Raw genomic sequence first — 17444 nt, 5'->3', positions numbered from 1 at the left:
GTTAAATCGGCGGTGTCTGCGTGGTGCGAGCCCAGGTGGGCGGACGGATTGGGACGCCGTGAGGGGTGGAGACCACGGAGGTCAGCCAACCCCTCCCCTCAACCCACCACAATCCCCACCCTGACACGCAGGCCGACGGGCGTGGTGCGGCAGGCCATGCTGGGCATGCACTTCCCCCGCCTGGTCCACGTGCGCAGCGACTGGACGCTGTGCAACGGCCGGCGGCGACGCGGCGGCTGGCGCCTGACCACGCTGAGGAAGCGCATCCTCATGTGAATCGTGACACGTGTGGGGTTTGTGCCGGGGCGAAGAGTGTCCAGGTGCAGCGCTGCGAGTGCGCACCCCCGGCCCGATTCCCTCTACCACCTGGGGGGCGCCCCCCCTCGAGGCGGACTGTACCATTCCTGAACTCGGTTGTGACCATGTGACATTGCCAGGCGGGTGGGGTGGGGGGGCCCGGCAGGGGGTGCGCGGGTGGCGGGTCTGGCTGGGGACCTTGGGCCCCCTTGTCAACAGAAGGATTGGTCGGTCCTGGCGCCCTCGGCACGACCGAGGCAGGAAACCCTCATGGCAACGAGGGCCAAGCGCGTGGGTGACAGAATCGATGCCAGCACGGGAATGCAGGATCAGGCACATCTGGCTGCATCGACCACACGGTCCGCCCAGCGCTGACCCCCCCAGCGTCGTCGCGGGACGCGCGAGCCAGCTGCTGCTCAGCGGTGATCCGGCCCGGGTCCGAGAATATGCTCGACTCACATGCCCCGCGGACCTGGCCCCCCGGCATCCACACGGCATCTTCCTGACCCCTGAGCACAGAAAGTGGACAGCTCGACTGCCCTCGACCGCCATCGACCAGATCAATACCATACCCGGCCCGGACTCGTGCGAATCCCGGCGCCCGCGCCCGGTGCTCCGACCCGCCCCGACAGATCCAGGATGCAGGAGGCACTGGGCGACACCTTTGCTGGTAAGACATGCGCTGCATTCTAGACATGCATGATGGGGATGCCACATCCCCAGACCGGGGTGGGAGCCTGGCCTTGCTACCTGGCGGGCAAGGCAGTGGGCATGAATTTCCACCCACACCCCTCAACCCCCACAGTGCCCCTCAAGTCCCTGGGCTCCGGCTCGGACCTGACCCTGCCCTCCTCCTCCGAGGCCGACACCTTGGAGCGCCATGACCTGGCCCTGCTGGCGGGGTCGGCCCCTACCCTGACCCGCGATGAGATATTGGAGCGGCGCCGGAAGCATTACGGCCCCAACCTGGCCCTGTTCTTCCCCGAGGACCCGCTGCACGTCACCAGCGCCGTCGGCTGCCGGCTGTACACCAGCGATTCCCGCGAGGAGGCCGACTCCTACCTGGACTGCATAAACAACGTCTCCCACGTGGGCCACTGCCATCCCCAGGTCGGTTGGCTGCTGCGGTTGGGAGTTGCTGGATAGGGGGAATGGGGTCCGGGGTGTCGTCATGGCCGCCACGCCTGACCCAGCAAGCGCGCCTGGTCCAGATGGTGATTGCAGGGGTGTTGAAGGAGTGATGGAGAGCTACCCTGGCCTCGCCTGCCTGCCCATACTGGGCGGGCGTGTGTTGATGGGCCTGATCCAGGCATCTTCCCCGCCCCTCTCCCTTTGGTGCTCCCGGTCCCGTCGCCCCTCCCTCCTCCGATCCTCTGGACCACCCCGAGTCAAGCACCCTCAAATTACTCCCCCCAGGTGACGGCGGCCATCGCCGGGCAGCTGGCGCGGGTGAACACCAACAGCCGGTACCTGAGCCAGGAGCACGTGCAGTATGCGGAGGCGCTGACGGCCACCTTCCCCGCCCCGCTGGAGACGCTGTACCTGCTGTCCTCGGGGTCGGAGGCCAACGAGCTGGCGCTGCGCGTGGCACGCACGCTGCGCTGCGACGGCGCGCCGCGCACGGCGCCGCTGCACGTGGCCGTGCTGGACCACGCCTACCACGGCCACACCAACGCCGCCATGGAGCTGTCGCCCTACAAGTTCTACGGCCCGGGCGGCGCGGGCCGCGCGCAGCATGTCCACGTCCTGCCCTGCCCGGACACGTACCGCGGCACGGGGCTGGGCGGCGAGGCTGCGGCGCGCGCCGCGGTGGCCGAGGCTGCTGCCGCGGGGGCCACCATCGGCGCCTTCTTCGCCGAGTCGGTCATCTCCTGCGGCGGCCAGGTCATGTTCCCGGACGGCTACCTGGCCGGGGTCTACCGCGTCATGCGGGAGCAGGGCGCGCTGTGCGTGGCGGACGAGGTGCAGTGCGGGTTTGGCCGCGTGGGCGACGCCTTCTGGGCCTTCCAGCTCCAGGGTGTGGTCCCCGACATCGTCACCATCGGCAAGCCCATGGGCAACGGCTACCCGGTGTCGGGCGCGGTCATGTCGCGCGCGCTGGCGGGCGCCTTTGCCGCGGCGGGCGGCGAGTTCTTCGCCACGCACGGCGGGTCCAACGCGGCGGTGGCCGCGGGCGCGGCCACGCTGCGCGTGCTTCGCGAGGAGGGACTGCAGGCCCGCGCCGCGGCCGTCGGCGCCCACGTCGCCGCGGGGATGCGCGCGCTCCAGGCCGCATACCCGACGCTGGTCGGCGATGTGCGCGGGCGCGGGCTCATGCTGGGCATGGAGCTGGTGACAGACGCGGCGACGCGCGCGCCGGCGCCGGCGCTGGCGGCCGCGCTGCGCGCGCGCTGCGCCGCGCGGCACCGCGTCCTGCTCAGCGCCGAGGGGCCCTGGGGCTCGGTCATCAAGTTCAAGCCGCCCATGTGCTTCGGCGAGCGCGAGGCGGACCGCATGCTGCGCGCGCTGGGGTGTGAGCTGGCGGCGCTGGCCGCGGACCACGAGCAGCTGCAGGCCCTGCACGACGCCAGCCGGGCGGCCGTGGCCCAGCTGACGCGGGCGCGCGAGGCGTGGGACTGAGATGGCTCGGAGGTGGAGGGCGATGCTCCCGTGTACCAACACCCTCGGACGCAGGCGCCGCGCTTGGCCCCAGCCACGTCCGCCCATTTCATTCCCGGCCTCTGTATCCAGGGTCCTCTGGTCTGTGCAGTAATGATTATCCCTGTTCCTTCACCTGTAAAGAATGGACCCGTGTGCTGCCACGGTGGCACTGCAGATCGTGCATGTGCCTTGGAACCACCTCGAATGTAAGGCTCCTTCGAACTCCGAGAGGCCCACAGAACCGCTTTTGTAAGAGGAAACTCGGGTAAAGACTCCTCCAGCTGCATTAAAGGCGCCAGGGAGGAGGCAAAGGAGAGGGCCCCAGCCCGGAGGGTGCTCATGGCGCACCGCCTGCTCCAGGACCCGGAGGCAGATGGGTGGGAGCGCAAGGACTTTCCTATCATCTGCGAGACTTGCCTGGGTCCCAATCCATACGTTCGCATGCAGAGGGTGAGAGGCTTGGGCCGGAGGGTGGGTTTCCTGCTCCGCCCAGTGTGGACCTGCTCGCAGGGTGCCCTCGACACCCCTCGGCTGCACGTCATCCTCCCCCTCCCCCGCGCAGATGGACTACGGCAGCACCTGCCACATCTCGGGCCGGCCATACACCGTGTTCCGGTGGCGCCCCGGGAACGACGCCCGGTACAAGAAGACCATCATCTGCCAGGAGGTGGCCAAGGCCAAGAATGTGTGCCAGTGCTGCCTGCTGGACCTGGACTACAACCTCCCCGTGCAAGTCCGGGACGAGGCCCTGGGCATGCAGGCCGACCAGCTCCCCGCCAGCGACGCGGGCAAGGAGTATGCCCTGCAGCGCATGTCGGACGCGGGAGAGCTGGACCACTCCAAGTTTGACACCCCCACCGCACCGGAGCTCCTGGTCAAGCTGCAGCGCACCACCCCCTACTACAAGGTGAGGCCCAGGTGGATGGGAGTCGAGGGAAGGGGGTGGGGGTTGGACGAGCATCTGGCAGTATAGTAAGGGTGGAATGTGACTGGCTGCTTGACCTTTGGGTCAAGAAGCCGATTGCAGGCATTGAAAAGGGGCGAGCAAGGGGGCTGAGAAGTGCTGTGCACCTTGCGTGCTTGGATCGGTGCAGGCATCAGCTGGGGTTGCAGACCAAGCAGCCCGGGGCTCTTTTTGACGAGCAGGAGGGACACTGTTGCGTCATGTCCCTCAGGGAGGTCGACAGCTCAGCAGCGCTGACACCCCTCCCCCGCCCCCCCTTTTGCCTCTCCCGTCGCAGCGCAACCAAGCCAAGATCTGCTCCTTCTTCGTCAAGGGCATGTGCAAGCGTGGCGCGGAGTGCCCCTACCGCCATGAGATGCCCATTGAGGGCCCGCTGTCCAAGCAGAACATCAAGGACCGGTACTACGGCGTGAACGACCCCGTGGCGGAGAAGATGCTGGGCCGTGCCGCGGAGATGCAGAAGCTGACCCCGCCCGAGGACACGAGCATCGCCACGCTATTCGTCGGCGGCCTGGGATCCGAGCATTCCGAGGCCGACCTGCGCGACATTTTCTACACCCACGGCGAGCTTAAGTCGGTGAAGAAGCTGGAGAGCAAGGGCGTGGCCTTCGTGACCTTCACCACGCGGCAGGGGGCCGAGGCGGCGGCCGAGGCGCTGAGCAACCGGCTGATCATCAAGGGCCAGAGGTGCAAGCTGCTGTGGGGGCGGCCGCAGCCGGGCAGGGCGGCGGGCGGGCCGCCGCCTGCTCCGGGTGGAGGCGGCGGCGCGGGAGCCGGCTTCCCGACGGGGACGGGGCCCGCGGCCGCCTACCCCTCCATGGACCCCACGCAGGCGGGCACGAGGGGGGAGGGCGGGCCCGCCGGCAAGCGGCCGTCCCAGGGGGCCCAAGGCGGCGTCGACGCCCAGAAGCGGCCGAGAGTCCCTGTGCCGCCGCCGGGGGGCCCCCCTCCCGTCGTGACCGCATGAGGACTGACCCGCCACTGCACGTGGAATGTAACAATACCCTGACAGGGGAGGCTTAGTTGCAGCACGCTCGTACAGGGAATTGAGAGCGTAGGCGGGGTGTGCTCCCTCCGACAGGCAGGGGGGGTCTGTGCGATTTCGAATCCGAGTGGTTTCCATGTCGGAAAGCAGCACTCCCACCCTCCCGGGCTCTGGATAGCCCAGCGCAACCCAATGAGCCTTACCCACCTATAATGAGGTGCCAAGTTCGTGTGTGGGTCTGGAAGGCCCGGGCGCGCCCCCCAACGGCCCCATCGTGCCCCCGTCCTGGTATCGCCATGCCGGGCGTACACTGCAGCCTGGCCCTGGCCCTCCTGCTCCATGCTGCCGCCGCCCAGACTCAGATGCCGCCCTCTGGCATCCTGTACCCGCCCGATTCCACAGGCCCAGCCGTGGTCACCGTGTCGCAGCTGGAACGAGGGATGTGCCCGCCCGCTCTGGGTTCGACGGCCCACCCCCCCGTCCTGGAGCTCAGCATCGCGGGGGCCCGGATCGCCATGCTGGCCGGCAGGTTCACCTGCACGCAGCTGGTGCAGACCTACCTGGACCGCATCCGGGTGTACGACGCTCCCCTGGGCCTGAACTCGGTCAGGGCGGTGGATGTGGAGCAGGCCCTGGCAGCTGCCGCGACCGCCGATGCCCAGCTGGCTGCCGCGATCGCCCAGGGCAATGACAGCAGCCTGGCGCCGCTCTTCTGCACCCCCATGCTGCTCAAGGACAATTTCGACGTGGTGGGCCTGGCCACCACCGCAGGTGTGGGGTGAGGTTATTCTGTCCTCGCTGGTGAAGGGGCCCTGATCTTGCTCAATCCGTGCAGGCACGTTGTCTGCGAGGGAGTGAGGAGCCTGGCTGCCATCCATGCCACGCGCCTGCCCTCGTCAGGACTCCCTGCCGTCGTCCAGATATCATGCAGTCACCGAATCAGCGCCGACGCACCTCCATCCCAGCAACCTGCATCCACCCCCCCCCCCCCCCACTATCCACACGCGCCAGGCTCGGTGGCCCTGGCCGAGAACTACCCGCGCACAGATGCCTGGGTGGTGCGCCGGCTCAAGGCCGCGGGCGCCATCGTCTTCGGCAAGGCCAACATGGGCGAGTTCGCGCTGTTCCCCTCCTTCACCCTGGGCTCTCTGGCGGGGTTTACGCGCAACCCTTACCACCTGCACCACAGCCCTGCGGGGTCGAGCGGCGGCAGCGCGGCCGCCGTCTCCGCCAACCTCGCACTGGCGGCGCTGGGCACCGACACGGGGAACAGCGTGCGCGGCCCCGCCAGCCATGCCGGGGTCGTGGGTCTGCGCCCCAGCATCGGCCTGGTGGGGCGCAGCGGCGTGGTGCCCCTGCGCCTGGATCGCGACGCGGTGGGCCCCCTCACCCGCACCGTGGCCGACGCCGCGGCGCTGCTGGGGGCCATGGCCGGGCTTGACCCCGGCGACGAGGCCAGCGTGCACGAGCTGGGGGGGCCGGCGCCGGCGCACGCCCCGCCGGCAGACTACACCCGCTTCCTGCGGGGCGCCAGCCTGGCGGGTTCGCGTATCGGCGTGCTGCGCTCCATCCTCGACCTCCCCGGCACCGACGTCCAGATCCGGGCCATGTTCAACGGCGCGCTCTACACCATGCAGGCGGCGGGTGAGACGATTGTTGTGCTGGTTGGGAAAGGGGGAGCGGGGGAACGTGGCTCTCCAGTGTGCCGCGCCGCGTGCCCTGGCGTTCCTCGTTCCTGTCATGGTCCTCCCTGGCACCAAAAACACTCCCAGGATCTCACCTCCTCCCCGCCCCCTGCGACAGGCGCCATGCTGGTCGACAACTTCACCATCGCGAACAACAGCCTGGGGGAGCCCTGGAGCGCAAACCGGGATGGCCAGGGTCCCGCTCTGGGGCACTGGAACGTGGACGGAGAGTGGTCGGACCTGTGGGCCTGCAACTCCCCCTTCAGGTGAGGGCTGGCCATGGGTGTGAGGGAAGGGAGGTACGGCTGACTGGCGAGGGGTCGCTGCCGCGCAGCTGTCCTCGCAGCAGCCTGCCTGGCGTGGCTCAGCACTCGCTGTCAGATGTCCGTCAGCCGCAGCGCCCCACCACCCCCACTGGACCCCACACACAACACAGGTCGGGGATGGACGGGTACCTGGCCAGCCGCAACGCCTCCAACGTGGTGCGCAGCCTGTCGGCCCTGTATGCCGGCGGGGACTACCACCCTCTCTCCCGCGACTCCATCCTGGCCTCGCTCCAGGCGCCGGAGCCCGACCCGGCCGCCTTCCCGACGACCGCACAGCGCCTGGCGGGGCAGCGCTGCGGCTGCAGCTACTGGTGGGACGACCCCTGCCGCACCGAGTTCCGCAAGGTGAGGGGGGTAGCCTGGATGTCCCGAGCGGGAAGGCATGTGAGATGAGGTGTCGGGAGTGTCCGTGCAGTCCCAATGATCACTCACGCCACACGGCCAGCAGCTGCTCGCCCCCCTGGCTCCCCCTCTGAGCACCCGACCCCTACCACCCCCCATGCGCAGAGATTGATCGAAAGCATGGACGACGCTGACGTGGATGTGCTGGCGTACCCCACCTGGAATTCGCCGCCCCTCAAGATCGGGGACTCCTTCACCGGCTACTACGATGGCAACAACTCGCCCATGATCTCCCCCCAGACGGGGAGCCCCTCCATATCGGTGCCCATGGGCCTCAACAGTGAGCCGCTGGGCGGGGCTCGGTGGCGGCATGCGAGGGGGTGCCCCATGGGTCATGATGTGGGGGTCTTTTCCGACACCCTGTGCGCGCAGTTGGAGCGAGTTGCGCGGCGGGGCGATTGCACATCCATGTGCATGTGTTGCTTGACCGCTGATGCCCTGTTTGGAGAGCACCAGCATGGAGAAATCCTCTCCCCCACCCCGTCTCGCCCCGGCTGCAGCCCTGGGACTGCCGGCGGGCATCACCTTCCTGGCCCGCCCCTTTGACGAGGGCACGCTGCTCGCAATGGCGCACGCCTACGAGCAGGCCAGCCAGCTGCGAGCCCCGCCCATGCTCTTCCCGGACTGCACTGGAGGGAGCGTGCTCAGCCAGACAGCTGGGTAGGCAGCCGGTCACAACTGACACAAACAACATCCAACCCAAATGCAACGCCACCCGGTCTCCCCTTCCATGGGCAGAATTCTTTATAAACTCTCCGAAGCTCATTGGTGGACATTCGCAGTACCTTGAGGTTGTACTGTTTCTTGCCACGATATTCCCCCCTTCCAGTGACTCTGCAAATGAGTCGCTCCCTGTACTGCCACCCCCAGGTCTGTACCACCGGCACCTCGTGTAATGCTTGCTCGCGCTAGCGCAGACTCGATTACAGCATGGCTTTGCACACGAGAGAGGTATGGAGCAGGCATGGTCTTGAAGATGGGACGGTGTAGTTGCGAAAGGGGAGGGTGAAGGGGGGGATCTGTGGTTACTGGCCCTGTCCGGGCTGGACACCCCTGTGTGTTGGCTACCTATTGCTTCACGAGAGGTTGAGGTGGGTGGAGTGTAAAGGGACCACGACATCGCCAAGGCCGTCTGCGCAGCCGCCCTCCAGTCACATCGGCGCAGGCGCGGGCGAGGCTACCCACGCCGCCCTAACCGGTCGTCGACTGGCGCCGCGCGGTGCGGAACACGCCTGCGAAGGCGGCGGCCCCCCTCTCTGCCGCGTTCAGCAGCCCCCCCCCCATGCGGCTGCTGCCGGCGTAGGAGGAGGTCGAGGGCAGGGTGGACAGCCGCCAGCCGCTGCCGTCGTCAGCCGCGAGGTCCTCCAGGTCCGAGGGCAGGGCTGCAATGTTGTATGGGGGGGGTTTGAGGGTGGATTGAGACGTTTAGTGTCTGTTCAAAATGTCTGCACCCCCCTCCAATGCACAGTACCATGGGGAAACGGGATTGTTGATGCGCCGACATGCGGCGTGCACGCCGCTGCAAGACGTGATCCGCAAGCAACCTCAGGCAACCCCCCCTCACTCCCGCCCTCCTCTTCATAACACATAAAACAACCCAACTCACCCTTGTCAAAGTCCATGGCGAGGGGGATCTTGCGCGGCTGGCCGTTGGGCGCCAGCACGCGCTTGGTGCTGCTGGGCGGCGCGGGCGTGGCCGCCGTCGAGCGCGGCGGCGTGGAGACGGAGGCGGAGGCGGAGCGCGCCGTGCCCAGGCTGCTGCTGCCCGAGGCGGAGCGCGCAGCCAGGGCGCGTCGGGCCGCCGCCACGGCGTCCGGCGCCGCCTCGGCGGCGACGGCCCCCGCCTCGACGTGCAGGTGCAGGGCGGGGCGCTGGGGATCCTTGGCGCTCGCAGAGGTCGCAGCGGCCGAGGCGGCGCCGATCTCGACCGCGCCCGCCCGCCCCGAGGCCAGCGTCCAGTCGCCGCCGTTCTCCTGGTCGGCGGCGGGCGAGCCCCGCTCGCCCCGGTCCAGCGGAGGCAGCGCCCTCTGCGCTGCCAGCGCGCGCAGCGCGGCGCCCTGCGCGGCCAGCTCCGGCGCCACGGCACGCAGGTAGAGCTGCTGCGGGCCGATGACGGAGCCCGGGCGCGCGACGCGGATGTAGCCCATGGCCTCCTCCGCGCCGAAGCCGTGGTGCTTGATCATGTAGGCGCAGATGAGCACGCCGGTGCGCCCCAGCCCGGCCTTGCAGTGCACGGCCAGCGCGCCGCGCGCCGACTCGGCCAGGGCCAGGAAGGCGTGCAGCGTGTCGCGCGCGGGGCAGGTGCCGTCGGGGAAGTAGAGCTCGTGGTGCGCCAGGCCGTGGGCCGTGAACCGCGCCGCGTCGTACATGCGCCGGTTCAGGCGCACCACCGCCTGCACCCCCGTGGCCCGGAAGTAGGGCACGTAGTCCTCCGGGGTGAATGTGCGCCAGCCGCCGTAGTGACGCGGCGTGGCGCTGGGGCCGCTGAAGGCCAGCAGCTTGCCGGGGACGATCCAGTTGAGGTCGCCGTTCTCCACCTGCTCGTAGTGCTCGTACTCCTCCAGGTCGAACCCGCCGCCGGCATGCCAGGCCAGGAAGCCCGCATCGCGGGCGCGGGCCAGCCCCGCCACCACCGCCTCCACGCCCAGGCCGAAGAGGGGGGTGCCGGAGGAGGCGTCGCGAAAAGGGGGCAGGTTGCACAGCGCGCGCAGCGGCGCGCACGCCGCGCCGGCCGACATGCCGCGCAGCAGGACGCGGTAGGCGCCCAGCGCCGCGGCCGCGTTGGCGTGACGGTGCGGGTGCGCGCCCACCAGCAGGAGCAGGGGCAGGCCTGCGGCGGCCGCGGCGGCGGTCAGCCGGCGCAGGCTCTGGCAGATGCGCCAGGTGTGCGCCAGGTTGCAGGGGCCGAAGTCGGCGCAGAAAGGCTCGTACACCAGGTCGGGGTCGAGCACGTGGCACAGGGCCGCCGCGGCCAGGACCTCCGAGTCTGGGAGGGCGGCGTCGGGGGTGAGGCAGCACAGGTACATCGCGCCGGGGTCAACCTCGATGCAGCCGGGGAGGCCGGAGGGCAGGGAGAGGGGCGCCATGCCGCTCGCTGGGACGGCTGTGATCGGCTGGACCTCTGCGGTGCGGTGAGGGGGGGCGCCGTCGGGTAGCAACTCGCTTTGAACCCCCCCAAATCCTGCCGAGTATACGTCCCATGCCCGGTGCGGGCGGGACCAAAGTCAGTGGTTGGCCTGCATCGCACCGCGGATTCCACAACCGACTCGACTTTCGGGAACCGCGAGATCAGCCCAAACCCCCATCACCCATCTCCATGCTGGACCCAGATGAGCCAAAACCACTCCTCACCAGCGGGTTCGAGGTGGGTGCGAGGTCCAAGACGGTTGCGGGTGGGCGCGGGATCGCCGGGATGTCGAGGCAGCCGTATCGGGGTCGCGGGGCTTCGCGCACGGGATCGGGCACTTGGGAAGTCTTATTGCAAGCCCAGGAGTGCCTGAGCAAGTGGAGAGGCCTGCCTCGATGGGTGCGGTTATGGTCCCGGGCACTCCTGGCGCCCGCCTCAGCTGTTTTCCAGGTTTCCTTAAAACATATTTGGACCGGCCAGCTCCGCCCTGCGCGTGGGGACGGCAGCTCCTGTCACGCTCCCCCCGTTTTCTCCAGATCTTCAGCTCCTTCTTCCGGGGGGAGGCTGTGGCACGACTTGCAGCGTCGTGTACTGACGAAGCAGGCGCCGAATCTCATCTGGGGAGGGTGGGAATGGGTTCCTATGGGCTCCATGCGCCAAGGAGGCGAGAGCAGCAGTCTACCTCATAGGAACCCCTCTCCAGCATGTACCTAGGCCGGCACACATTTCGACGTGCGCGCCATCGACACACAGGGCCCTGGCCTCTACCAGCACATGATTGGGGACGATTGGCGCTTGCCCATCACCACCCTCCTCGTCGGCTCCAGCCCTGTACAGCTGCGAGACCACCACCTGCACGCTTGGAAACAAGACGGTGTGATTATGGCGGGTCTGTAGTGAGGATGCCATCAGTATCTGGTCAACACGCCCATGGTATCCTCCGAAGATGCCCAGCGGGCTCAAGGATCTTCACTTCTCGCTTGATCACCTGGACCTCCAGCCCAGATCTGGGGGCATGGAGGGTGACTGCACATCCTCGACGCTCCACAGTGTACTCGATCTCCATGCCCAGCGCTGTCCAGAATGCTGGAACTTCGGGGCCCTGGCAGGAGGACGTCGCCACACTTCGCACGCTAGCCTCCAGGCCGACCGCTTGCTTGCCCCGCAGCGGAAGCCCAAAGAGCTGTGCCGTCCATTGAGGGTTGCTGTACTGTGGGAGGGGTTTACATTCACAAGACCACTGAGGTAGAGCAGAGTATGAGACCTGCAGGCTCCATGGGCCCCGCACCTCGTAGCTGCTTCATTCATGCCGCGAGAAAGCACCACAGTCGAAGAATTGGGGCCTTGCAGGGTGATCTCCAGCGTATGTACGGGTGTGGGCTTGCTCCCACACAAGCATAGCAGTAAGTCTTCCAGGGCCTGCCTCGATTCCAGGGGCGCTGTACCACTGCATTTACATTCCATGGCGATTAGGGAGGTTTGGCAAAGAAGATGGTTGAATCGCAGGCTGTAGCGTCGCGGAAACGCCTCAGAGCCGGGTCTCAGATGGGTAAGGAAGCGCGATCAAGGGGTGGTGGATGGGGCCATGATACCTCTGTGTGCCCATCGACGATTGGATTACGCAATTGAAAAGTCGCGAAGGTTATTGTAATCCACACAGCGTGATTCTTGGGTGTTTGGAAAGCCGGTCTCGGTATCCACACCCCTTGGCATGCTGGGCCGTGCTGGGGTCAGGGGTTCATTCCACCGGTATGTTGAGCTGCCGTGCCACCCTGTGGGTTAACTTGTTCCCATAAACATCACAACGTTTGGGAGTGACGCAATACATCCTGTCACGAGTCAAGCAACACGCAAGTGCAGACTGTCATGCTTGAACTCGGGCAAGTGCATGCCGGGCCGGCGCCTCTGCGCCTCCCCTCAGCTCAGCCTGACAGCGCTCAAAGCAGCGTTTCAAGTCGGCGTACGTGACCACCAGCATCGACGCCTCGTCCGCGGAGAGTAGCAAGATCTAAGGGGGTGGGACATCGGGACAAGGGTCGTTGGATGCCAATTTGTAAGCATGTTCAGCAATCGTTGTCACCATGCCGGCCGCAGTACCGCCACCCTCCCAAGGTCCACGCCCATCCCACCGATTCCGGCACCCCAGCGTCCAGCTTGTTGAGGGACTCCGCCAGCACCCCCCAGTCCAGGGTGGGCTGACCCGCCTCGTCCACTTGGTGCAGTAGGAAGGAGTAGAAGAGCTTCAGCATATACCTGTGGAGGTTGATTCGTGATCCATGGGGAGAGGCATGTGCCTGTGGTTGCCATTGAGCACGATGTCCAATTCCCAGGAGCTACACGGGCACGGCACCAGATGAGTGGGACTTCAAGCGAGCGCACAGGGCGGGGTTGCTGCCTGGGCGAGCATCTCGTGCGCCCAGCAGGCTCCCTCATCAGCCGTGGGCCGGGCACACCCTGCCGCCATCCACGCCGCCCCCCCCCCCCTCCCTCCCTTCCCTCTCACACACCTGTCCCCCGTCTCCGCCCACTCAGTGTCGCCGCCCAGGCTGGGCCGCCCGGCCACGGTGCCCAGCCGCGCCAGCAGGCGCAGCAGGCGCCCGTTCTCGCACTCCTTGGCCAGCTCGGCGCGCATCGCGTCGCCGCGTGCTGCGGTCGAAGAAAGCGCGCCCACCGTGTGCATCGCCAGGGCGCCGGCCAGGGCGGACGTGTCCTGGAAGCCGCCGCCTGTAGAGAGGGAGGGCGGAGGGAAAAAGGGGTTGGAGGGGTCCTGAGTTGGCGAGCATCCCTGTCCCAGAATGCATTCCCACCGAGACCGCTGCTGGCACGCACACCTGGTCCGGCATCTAAAATCACAACCCCACTGCCACATGCACTCCGCACCCACACAAAACACACACAAAACCACCCGACGTCTCCACGCACCCTGCGCCGAGGCGAGCAGCCCCGCGATGACGCGGACCAGGTCGGGCGGGGTCGACCCCGGCAGCAGGTCCAGGGAGGGGCTGGCGCCCAGCCCGGCGCAGGCCAGGGTCAGCAGCGTGTGGCCCAGCGCAGCCAGGTCGGAGCGCTGCAGGCGACGCAGGTCCTCCTCGCCCGCGCCGGGGACCTGCATCAGCGCGTCCAGCGTGCCGGCGGCCGCGATGCGCAGACGGGGGGCGCCGCCCGCCTCGCTCGACACCAGGATCTACAGGTGTAAGAGTGGGTGAGGGTTGGTGGGGTGGATGGTGGTTGACAAGGGGGAAGGAGGGGTGGAACTCACCAAGGATGCTGAGCACTTCCCCCCCGCAACCCAGGCCCACAGCCTGAGGTGGTGCCCGCTTCTGGGCGGAAGTAGCTGGGGCTCGACCTCCCAGCCCACTGCCTTCCTTCAGTCCACCTCCCGGCCCCCCCACCGGAATGCCCCACCTTGGAGGGCGCCAGCCCCGCGCCCCAGAGCACCAGCCCCGCTCCATGCACAGCGTGCAGCGCCGCCGCCAGCTGGACGAGGTACTGCCAGAGGCGGTCCACGCCCGGCGGCCGCGCGCCAGGCGCCAGGTGGGCAACCTCCAGCGTGACCGCGCCAGGGACAAAGGCGTGGGCCAGCCAGAGCGCGGGCGCACCGTCCAGCTCGGCGCTGACCAGCGCCTCGCGCCAGGCGGCCAGGAAAGGCTGCCCCTCCACAGCGCGCCAGCGCTCCTGCGCGGCGCGGAAGCCGGCCAGCAGCTGCGGCGCGGGGGCCACGGCCTGCGGGTCCAGGCGCCGCAGCGCCACGCAGGACCCGTCGCGGGCCGAGGCGGCGCGGTAGACGCGGGAGGGCACGCCCAGGGCGGGCGCGGGGTGGGCCGCGCCGGGGGAGGCGTCCTCCAGCGCGCACAGCGAGTGGTAGCTCCCCACGAAGTCGGGCAGGCCCGGGTCGGGCTGTGTGGGTGGGTTGGTCAGAGAGGGTGGGCAGGTGGAAGGAGTGTCCCACAGAGATCATAGAGGTGGAGGGAGGGCAAACCACGCGGCAGGGGCCTGGGTGGGTTCTACAGCACGGGCCGCGGCCTGGCAAAGTGGACCAGGCGGCGCGTGGTGCCTCCCGCATTCATACACGCCCTGCAGCCTCCACTGCACCGTCACTCGGCCTCCACCCAGCACCCTAGGGCCAGGAGACCCTGTGCAGCATGCTCAGACCCCGCACCTGGGCCTGCTGCGCTGTCAGGTCGGCCTGCAGCTCGGCGCGCAGGGCCTCGGTAATGGAAAGCGCAGAGGCGGGCACCGTCGCCGGCTGGCCCAGCGTGGCAGCGTACGGCGCCGCGGGACGCCTCCCTCGGCCCCTGCCCGCCTGCGGCGAGCGCTGGCCCGCCGCCACTCCCGGGCCGCCGGGGACGAAGGGTCCCTGCCCCGCCGCGCTCAGCACCGCAAAGGCTGCCGCGGCATGTGCAGCCAGTGCCTTGGGCGGATGCGACGGCGCCCGCACGATTGGCGGGGGCTGCGGGGCTGGGCCGCCGCGGCCGCTGCGGCCGCCTGGGGAGTGAGGGGGCAAGCAGTGGGCTGAGGAGGGCTCAGTGGAGATGTGCAGGGGAGCACGAGGGTGTCCGAGAAGACGTGCACATGCCAGAGAAGCTTAAGAGGTGGCTGAGCGGTCCTGCGGCCTGCACCCTGTCCAGAAAGTTGCCGCCTTCCCTTAACAAAAGCCTGCGTCCCTGGCATACCCGGTCCGATGCCGCCTGGCACCCCAGGCGGGGGCTGCTTCGCCGCACTCACTCCGCCACCAGGCTGAACTTGGACAGGGGCCAGTCCTGTGCAGGTGTGGCATGAAGACCATCGCTAAGGTGAGATGCGCATTGCGCTAGTACATATCCCGACTGAAATATTTGGGTGCAGGTCGAGGCCTGGGCCCACCTGGGGTGAAGGGAGGTGCCTCGAGCCCCACCAAGAGCTTGGGAGAGGGCACGAAGGGCGTGGCCGACAGGGTGCCAGTGAGCGATGGGGATCCCTTCGCTCCGCCTACGGGCCCCGCCGGCTTCTGATCGCCAGGCACGAACTCCGAGGCGGTGCTTTGCAGGCTGGCCTTCATGGCCGCTGCCCCGCTGGGCCGAGGAGGGGTCGAGCCACACCCCCACCCACTCTCGACACCAGCTCTCACACCAGATGGATGATGGCTAGGGGAGTCATCAGGGATCTAAACTCCAGCATCATCCCAGCGCTGCTTGACAATCCTTCCGGTGGGTGTGATCGCCCGGCCTGCCCTTTCGTAAGGATCCTGGGCGCTGTCGAGATCAGGGGTATGCTGGAGTCCCAATGATGGAAGAACTGCCCTGCATTTTAGTACCCATATCCCAAGAATGCGCATCTATCTCCGCCACGCACTCTCTTGTGTCAAGTTGGCACTCTGGGTGGCCTCACCGTATGGTGGGCGCATGGCAGGTGGTTGAGCACCATGCCAATCCTGCTGGATGCATGGACCATTGTCGTGGATCACCAAGCGGGAACAGGATCCAAAAGATGGCTCTTGGGTGACAAACCGTTCATCCGCAACGATGTCCTCACCGCACCTAGTCGTCATGGTGCCTTTGCCTTGGGTGGATTGCAAACTTACATTCCGTATTCTCGGGGACAAGCAATCTTTCAAGGCAGCACCTGCAATTTGTGCTCATGGCCGATACATAGGACGAAGACAAAACATCGACAGAGGGGAAGACTGGTTTCTCTCTGCTACCCACTCAGCCGTGCACAATGGTTGCTCAGCCCCTCTAGGGACCTCCAGGAAAGCCTGTGTGCCCTCAAAACGTAAAGTATTCCCAATCTACCTCACACAACGTAAATATGAGCGCATCAACAGAGTCAGGAGCGAGCACAACATTTCCTGCGCGACCGCCACCATTAAACCACCCGAACCGACTATGCCGGTTTTCGGAGACTCCAAGCGTTGCGGGAACCTGAATCTGGGCATCCAGGTCCCCCATCTATCCCCCGCTGAGAACGTCCATCTGAGGAAGCTTTCTACTAAGCACCAAGCATCGTGGGAAGTGGATCAAGCGCATGACTGGCGCGGGCTTGTGACACCTGCTCCGTCAACTCCGCGTTGGAGGTGGTTGGGACCCACCCTCTCGTTCGCACGGCATGGACAGCCCCTTCCTTGCCCGCAAAAGCAGTGGAAACCTGGATTCCGCCCTAGGAGGGGATGGAGCAGGGGTGGACGACTTCCTGACCAATGGGGAGGAGCTGACACTGGACCACATACACAGCCTGTCAGGTGGGCAGCCGCGATGGGGGCGAGCCCGAGGGGCGAGCGCCTACACCAGTCAGCCATGCTCACTCATCTTTCCTCCCCTCCATACAGTTCGTCGCAGCCCCTATGCCAGCGAGGCCTCCCTGGGCAACCCAGCCAGGCTGCCCAGCAACCCCAGCAGCGTTGGGCCCAGCTCCGCCATTTCCACATCATCCAGCACCAACTTCCCCGCCCTCAGCAGCACCGCCGACTCGTTCTCCAAGCCAGAGGATGCCGAGTGAGCTGGAAAGGGGGGTTTGGGGGGTTGCGCTTGGCAGAGGAGTGGAGGAGTTTTGGCAAGTACAGCCTCTTGGTGATGCGAACGTCATGCGGTGATGCCTCACACAGTGTAGAAGTCTGACTCCACTCCACCATGGCACCCCCCCAACCCAACCCTCTGCAGGTCCATAAGCGGCTCCCCATCCGTCCCGCGCCGTGTGGGCGGCTCCTCGTCGGCGCTGCGCTCAGCCAGCAGCGGTGGCAGCGCCTCGGCCGGCCCCGGCCCTGCCGGCGGGCCCAAACCCCGTGCCTCGGTGAAGCTGCCCCGCGTCGCGGGCCTGGCCAAAGCCTCCCCGCGCAAGGACGCGGAGACCGGCCCAGGACCGCGCGGGCTGCCACCCAGCGCAGTGCGCCACCCGCCCATGCGCTCCGGCGGCTCCGTCACCACCCCCGCCTCCGCCCGCGCCAGCCCCCGCGGCGAGGCGGCGCCCCAGCGCGCTAAGTCCGTCACCGCGGCCGGCGGCGGGGCCTCTGCCTCCCTGCGTGCCTCCCCCGAGAGGCCCGCGC

At 67.5% G+C, this 17444-nt stretch overlaps 7 protein-coding genes across 7 annotated transcripts in view; 4 read left to right on the top strand and 3 right to left on the bottom strand.

The window, feature by feature from the left end:
* F751_2217 (Lysine-specific demethylase 4E) overlaps positions 1–276 on the top strand; it is a gene marked incomplete at both ends in the record, with an annotated part of 2666 nt that extends 2390 nt beyond the window's left edge. Inside the window, one exon of the mRNA XM_011401266.1 lies at positions 132–276. Within this exon, the coding sequence (XP_011399568.1) occupies positions 132–276 (145 nt within the window). The remainder of the gene's footprint in view (positions 1–131) is intronic.
* A 660-nt stretch (positions 277–936) lies between these two features.
* On the top strand, positions 937–2916 carry F751_2216 (Ethanolamine-phosphate phospho-lyase; the record flags this gene model as incomplete). The annotated part of the gene is made up of 4 exons (XM_011401265.1): positions 937–967; positions 1103–1407; positions 1714–2628; positions 2725–2916. The coding sequence occupies 4 exons, from the start codon at positions 937–939 to the stop codon at positions 2914–2916; spliced, it is 1443 nt and encodes a 480-aa protein (XP_011399567.1).
* A 360-nt stretch (positions 2917–3276) lies between these two features.
* Positions 3277–7963, top strand: F751_2215 (Zinc finger CCCH domain-containing protein 4; the record flags this gene model as incomplete). The annotated part of the gene is made up of 9 exons (XM_011401264.1): positions 3277–3387; positions 3500–3844; positions 4179–4588; positions 5203–5657; positions 5898–6530; positions 6690–6837; positions 7008–7242; positions 7405–7579; positions 7800–7963. 9 exons carry the CDS (start codon positions 3277–3279, stop codon positions 7961–7963), a joined length of 2676 nt encoding a protein of 891 aa, XP_011399566.1.
* Positions 7964–8490: 527 nt separating this feature from the next.
* F751_2214 (Dual specificity protein phosphatase CDC14A) lies at positions 8491–10385 on the bottom strand (the record flags this gene model as incomplete). Its single annotated transcript, XM_011401263.1, has 3 exons — positions 8491–8681; positions 8906–8942; positions 9150–10385. The coding sequence occupies 3 exons, from the start codon at positions 10383–10385 to the stop codon at positions 8491–8493; spliced, it is 1464 nt and encodes a 487-aa protein (XP_011399565.1).
* Positions 10386–11190: 805 nt separating this feature from the next.
* Positions 11191–11730, bottom strand: F751_2213 (hypothetical protein; the record flags this gene model as incomplete). Its single annotated transcript, XM_011401262.1, has 3 exons — positions 11191–11278; positions 11415–11631; positions 11715–11730. The coding sequence occupies 3 exons, from the start codon at positions 11728–11730 to the stop codon at positions 11191–11193; spliced, it is 321 nt and encodes a 106-aa protein (XP_011399564.1).
* A 759-nt stretch (positions 11731–12489) lies between these two features.
* On the bottom strand, positions 12490–15464 carry F751_2212 (PAB-dependent poly(A)-specific ribonuclease subunit 3; the record flags this gene model as incomplete). The annotated part of the gene is made up of 6 exons (XM_011401261.1): positions 12490–12679; positions 12934–13150; positions 13349–13610; positions 13832–14323; positions 14586–14812; positions 15290–15464. 6 exons carry the CDS (start codon positions 15462–15464, stop codon positions 12490–12492), a joined length of 1563 nt encoding a protein of 520 aa, XP_011399563.1.
* A 1046-nt stretch (positions 15465–16510) lies between these two features.
* F751_2211 (hypothetical protein) overlaps positions 16511–17444 on the top strand; it is a gene marked incomplete at both ends in the record, with an annotated part of 2887 nt that continues 1953 nt past the window's right edge. Inside the window, 3 exons of the mRNA XM_011401260.1 lie at positions 16511–16643; positions 16731–16896; positions 17062–17109. Coding sequence (XP_011399562.1) covers positions 16511–16643; positions 16731–16896; positions 17062–17109 — 347 coding nt within the window. The remainder of the gene's footprint in view (positions 16644–16730; positions 16897–17061; positions 17110–17444) is intronic.

This window comes from Auxenochlorella protothecoides (genome assembly GCF_000733215.1).
Source record: "Auxenochlorella protothecoides strain 0710 unplaced genomic scaffold scaffold2, whole genome shotgun sequence".
NCBI lineage: Eukaryota > Viridiplantae > Chlorophyta > Trebouxiophyceae > Chlorellales > Chlorellaceae > Auxenochlorella > Auxenochlorella protothecoides.
Note: the sequence above shows the minus strand (reverse complement) of the source record. Positions and strands in the feature narration are given on the sequence as shown.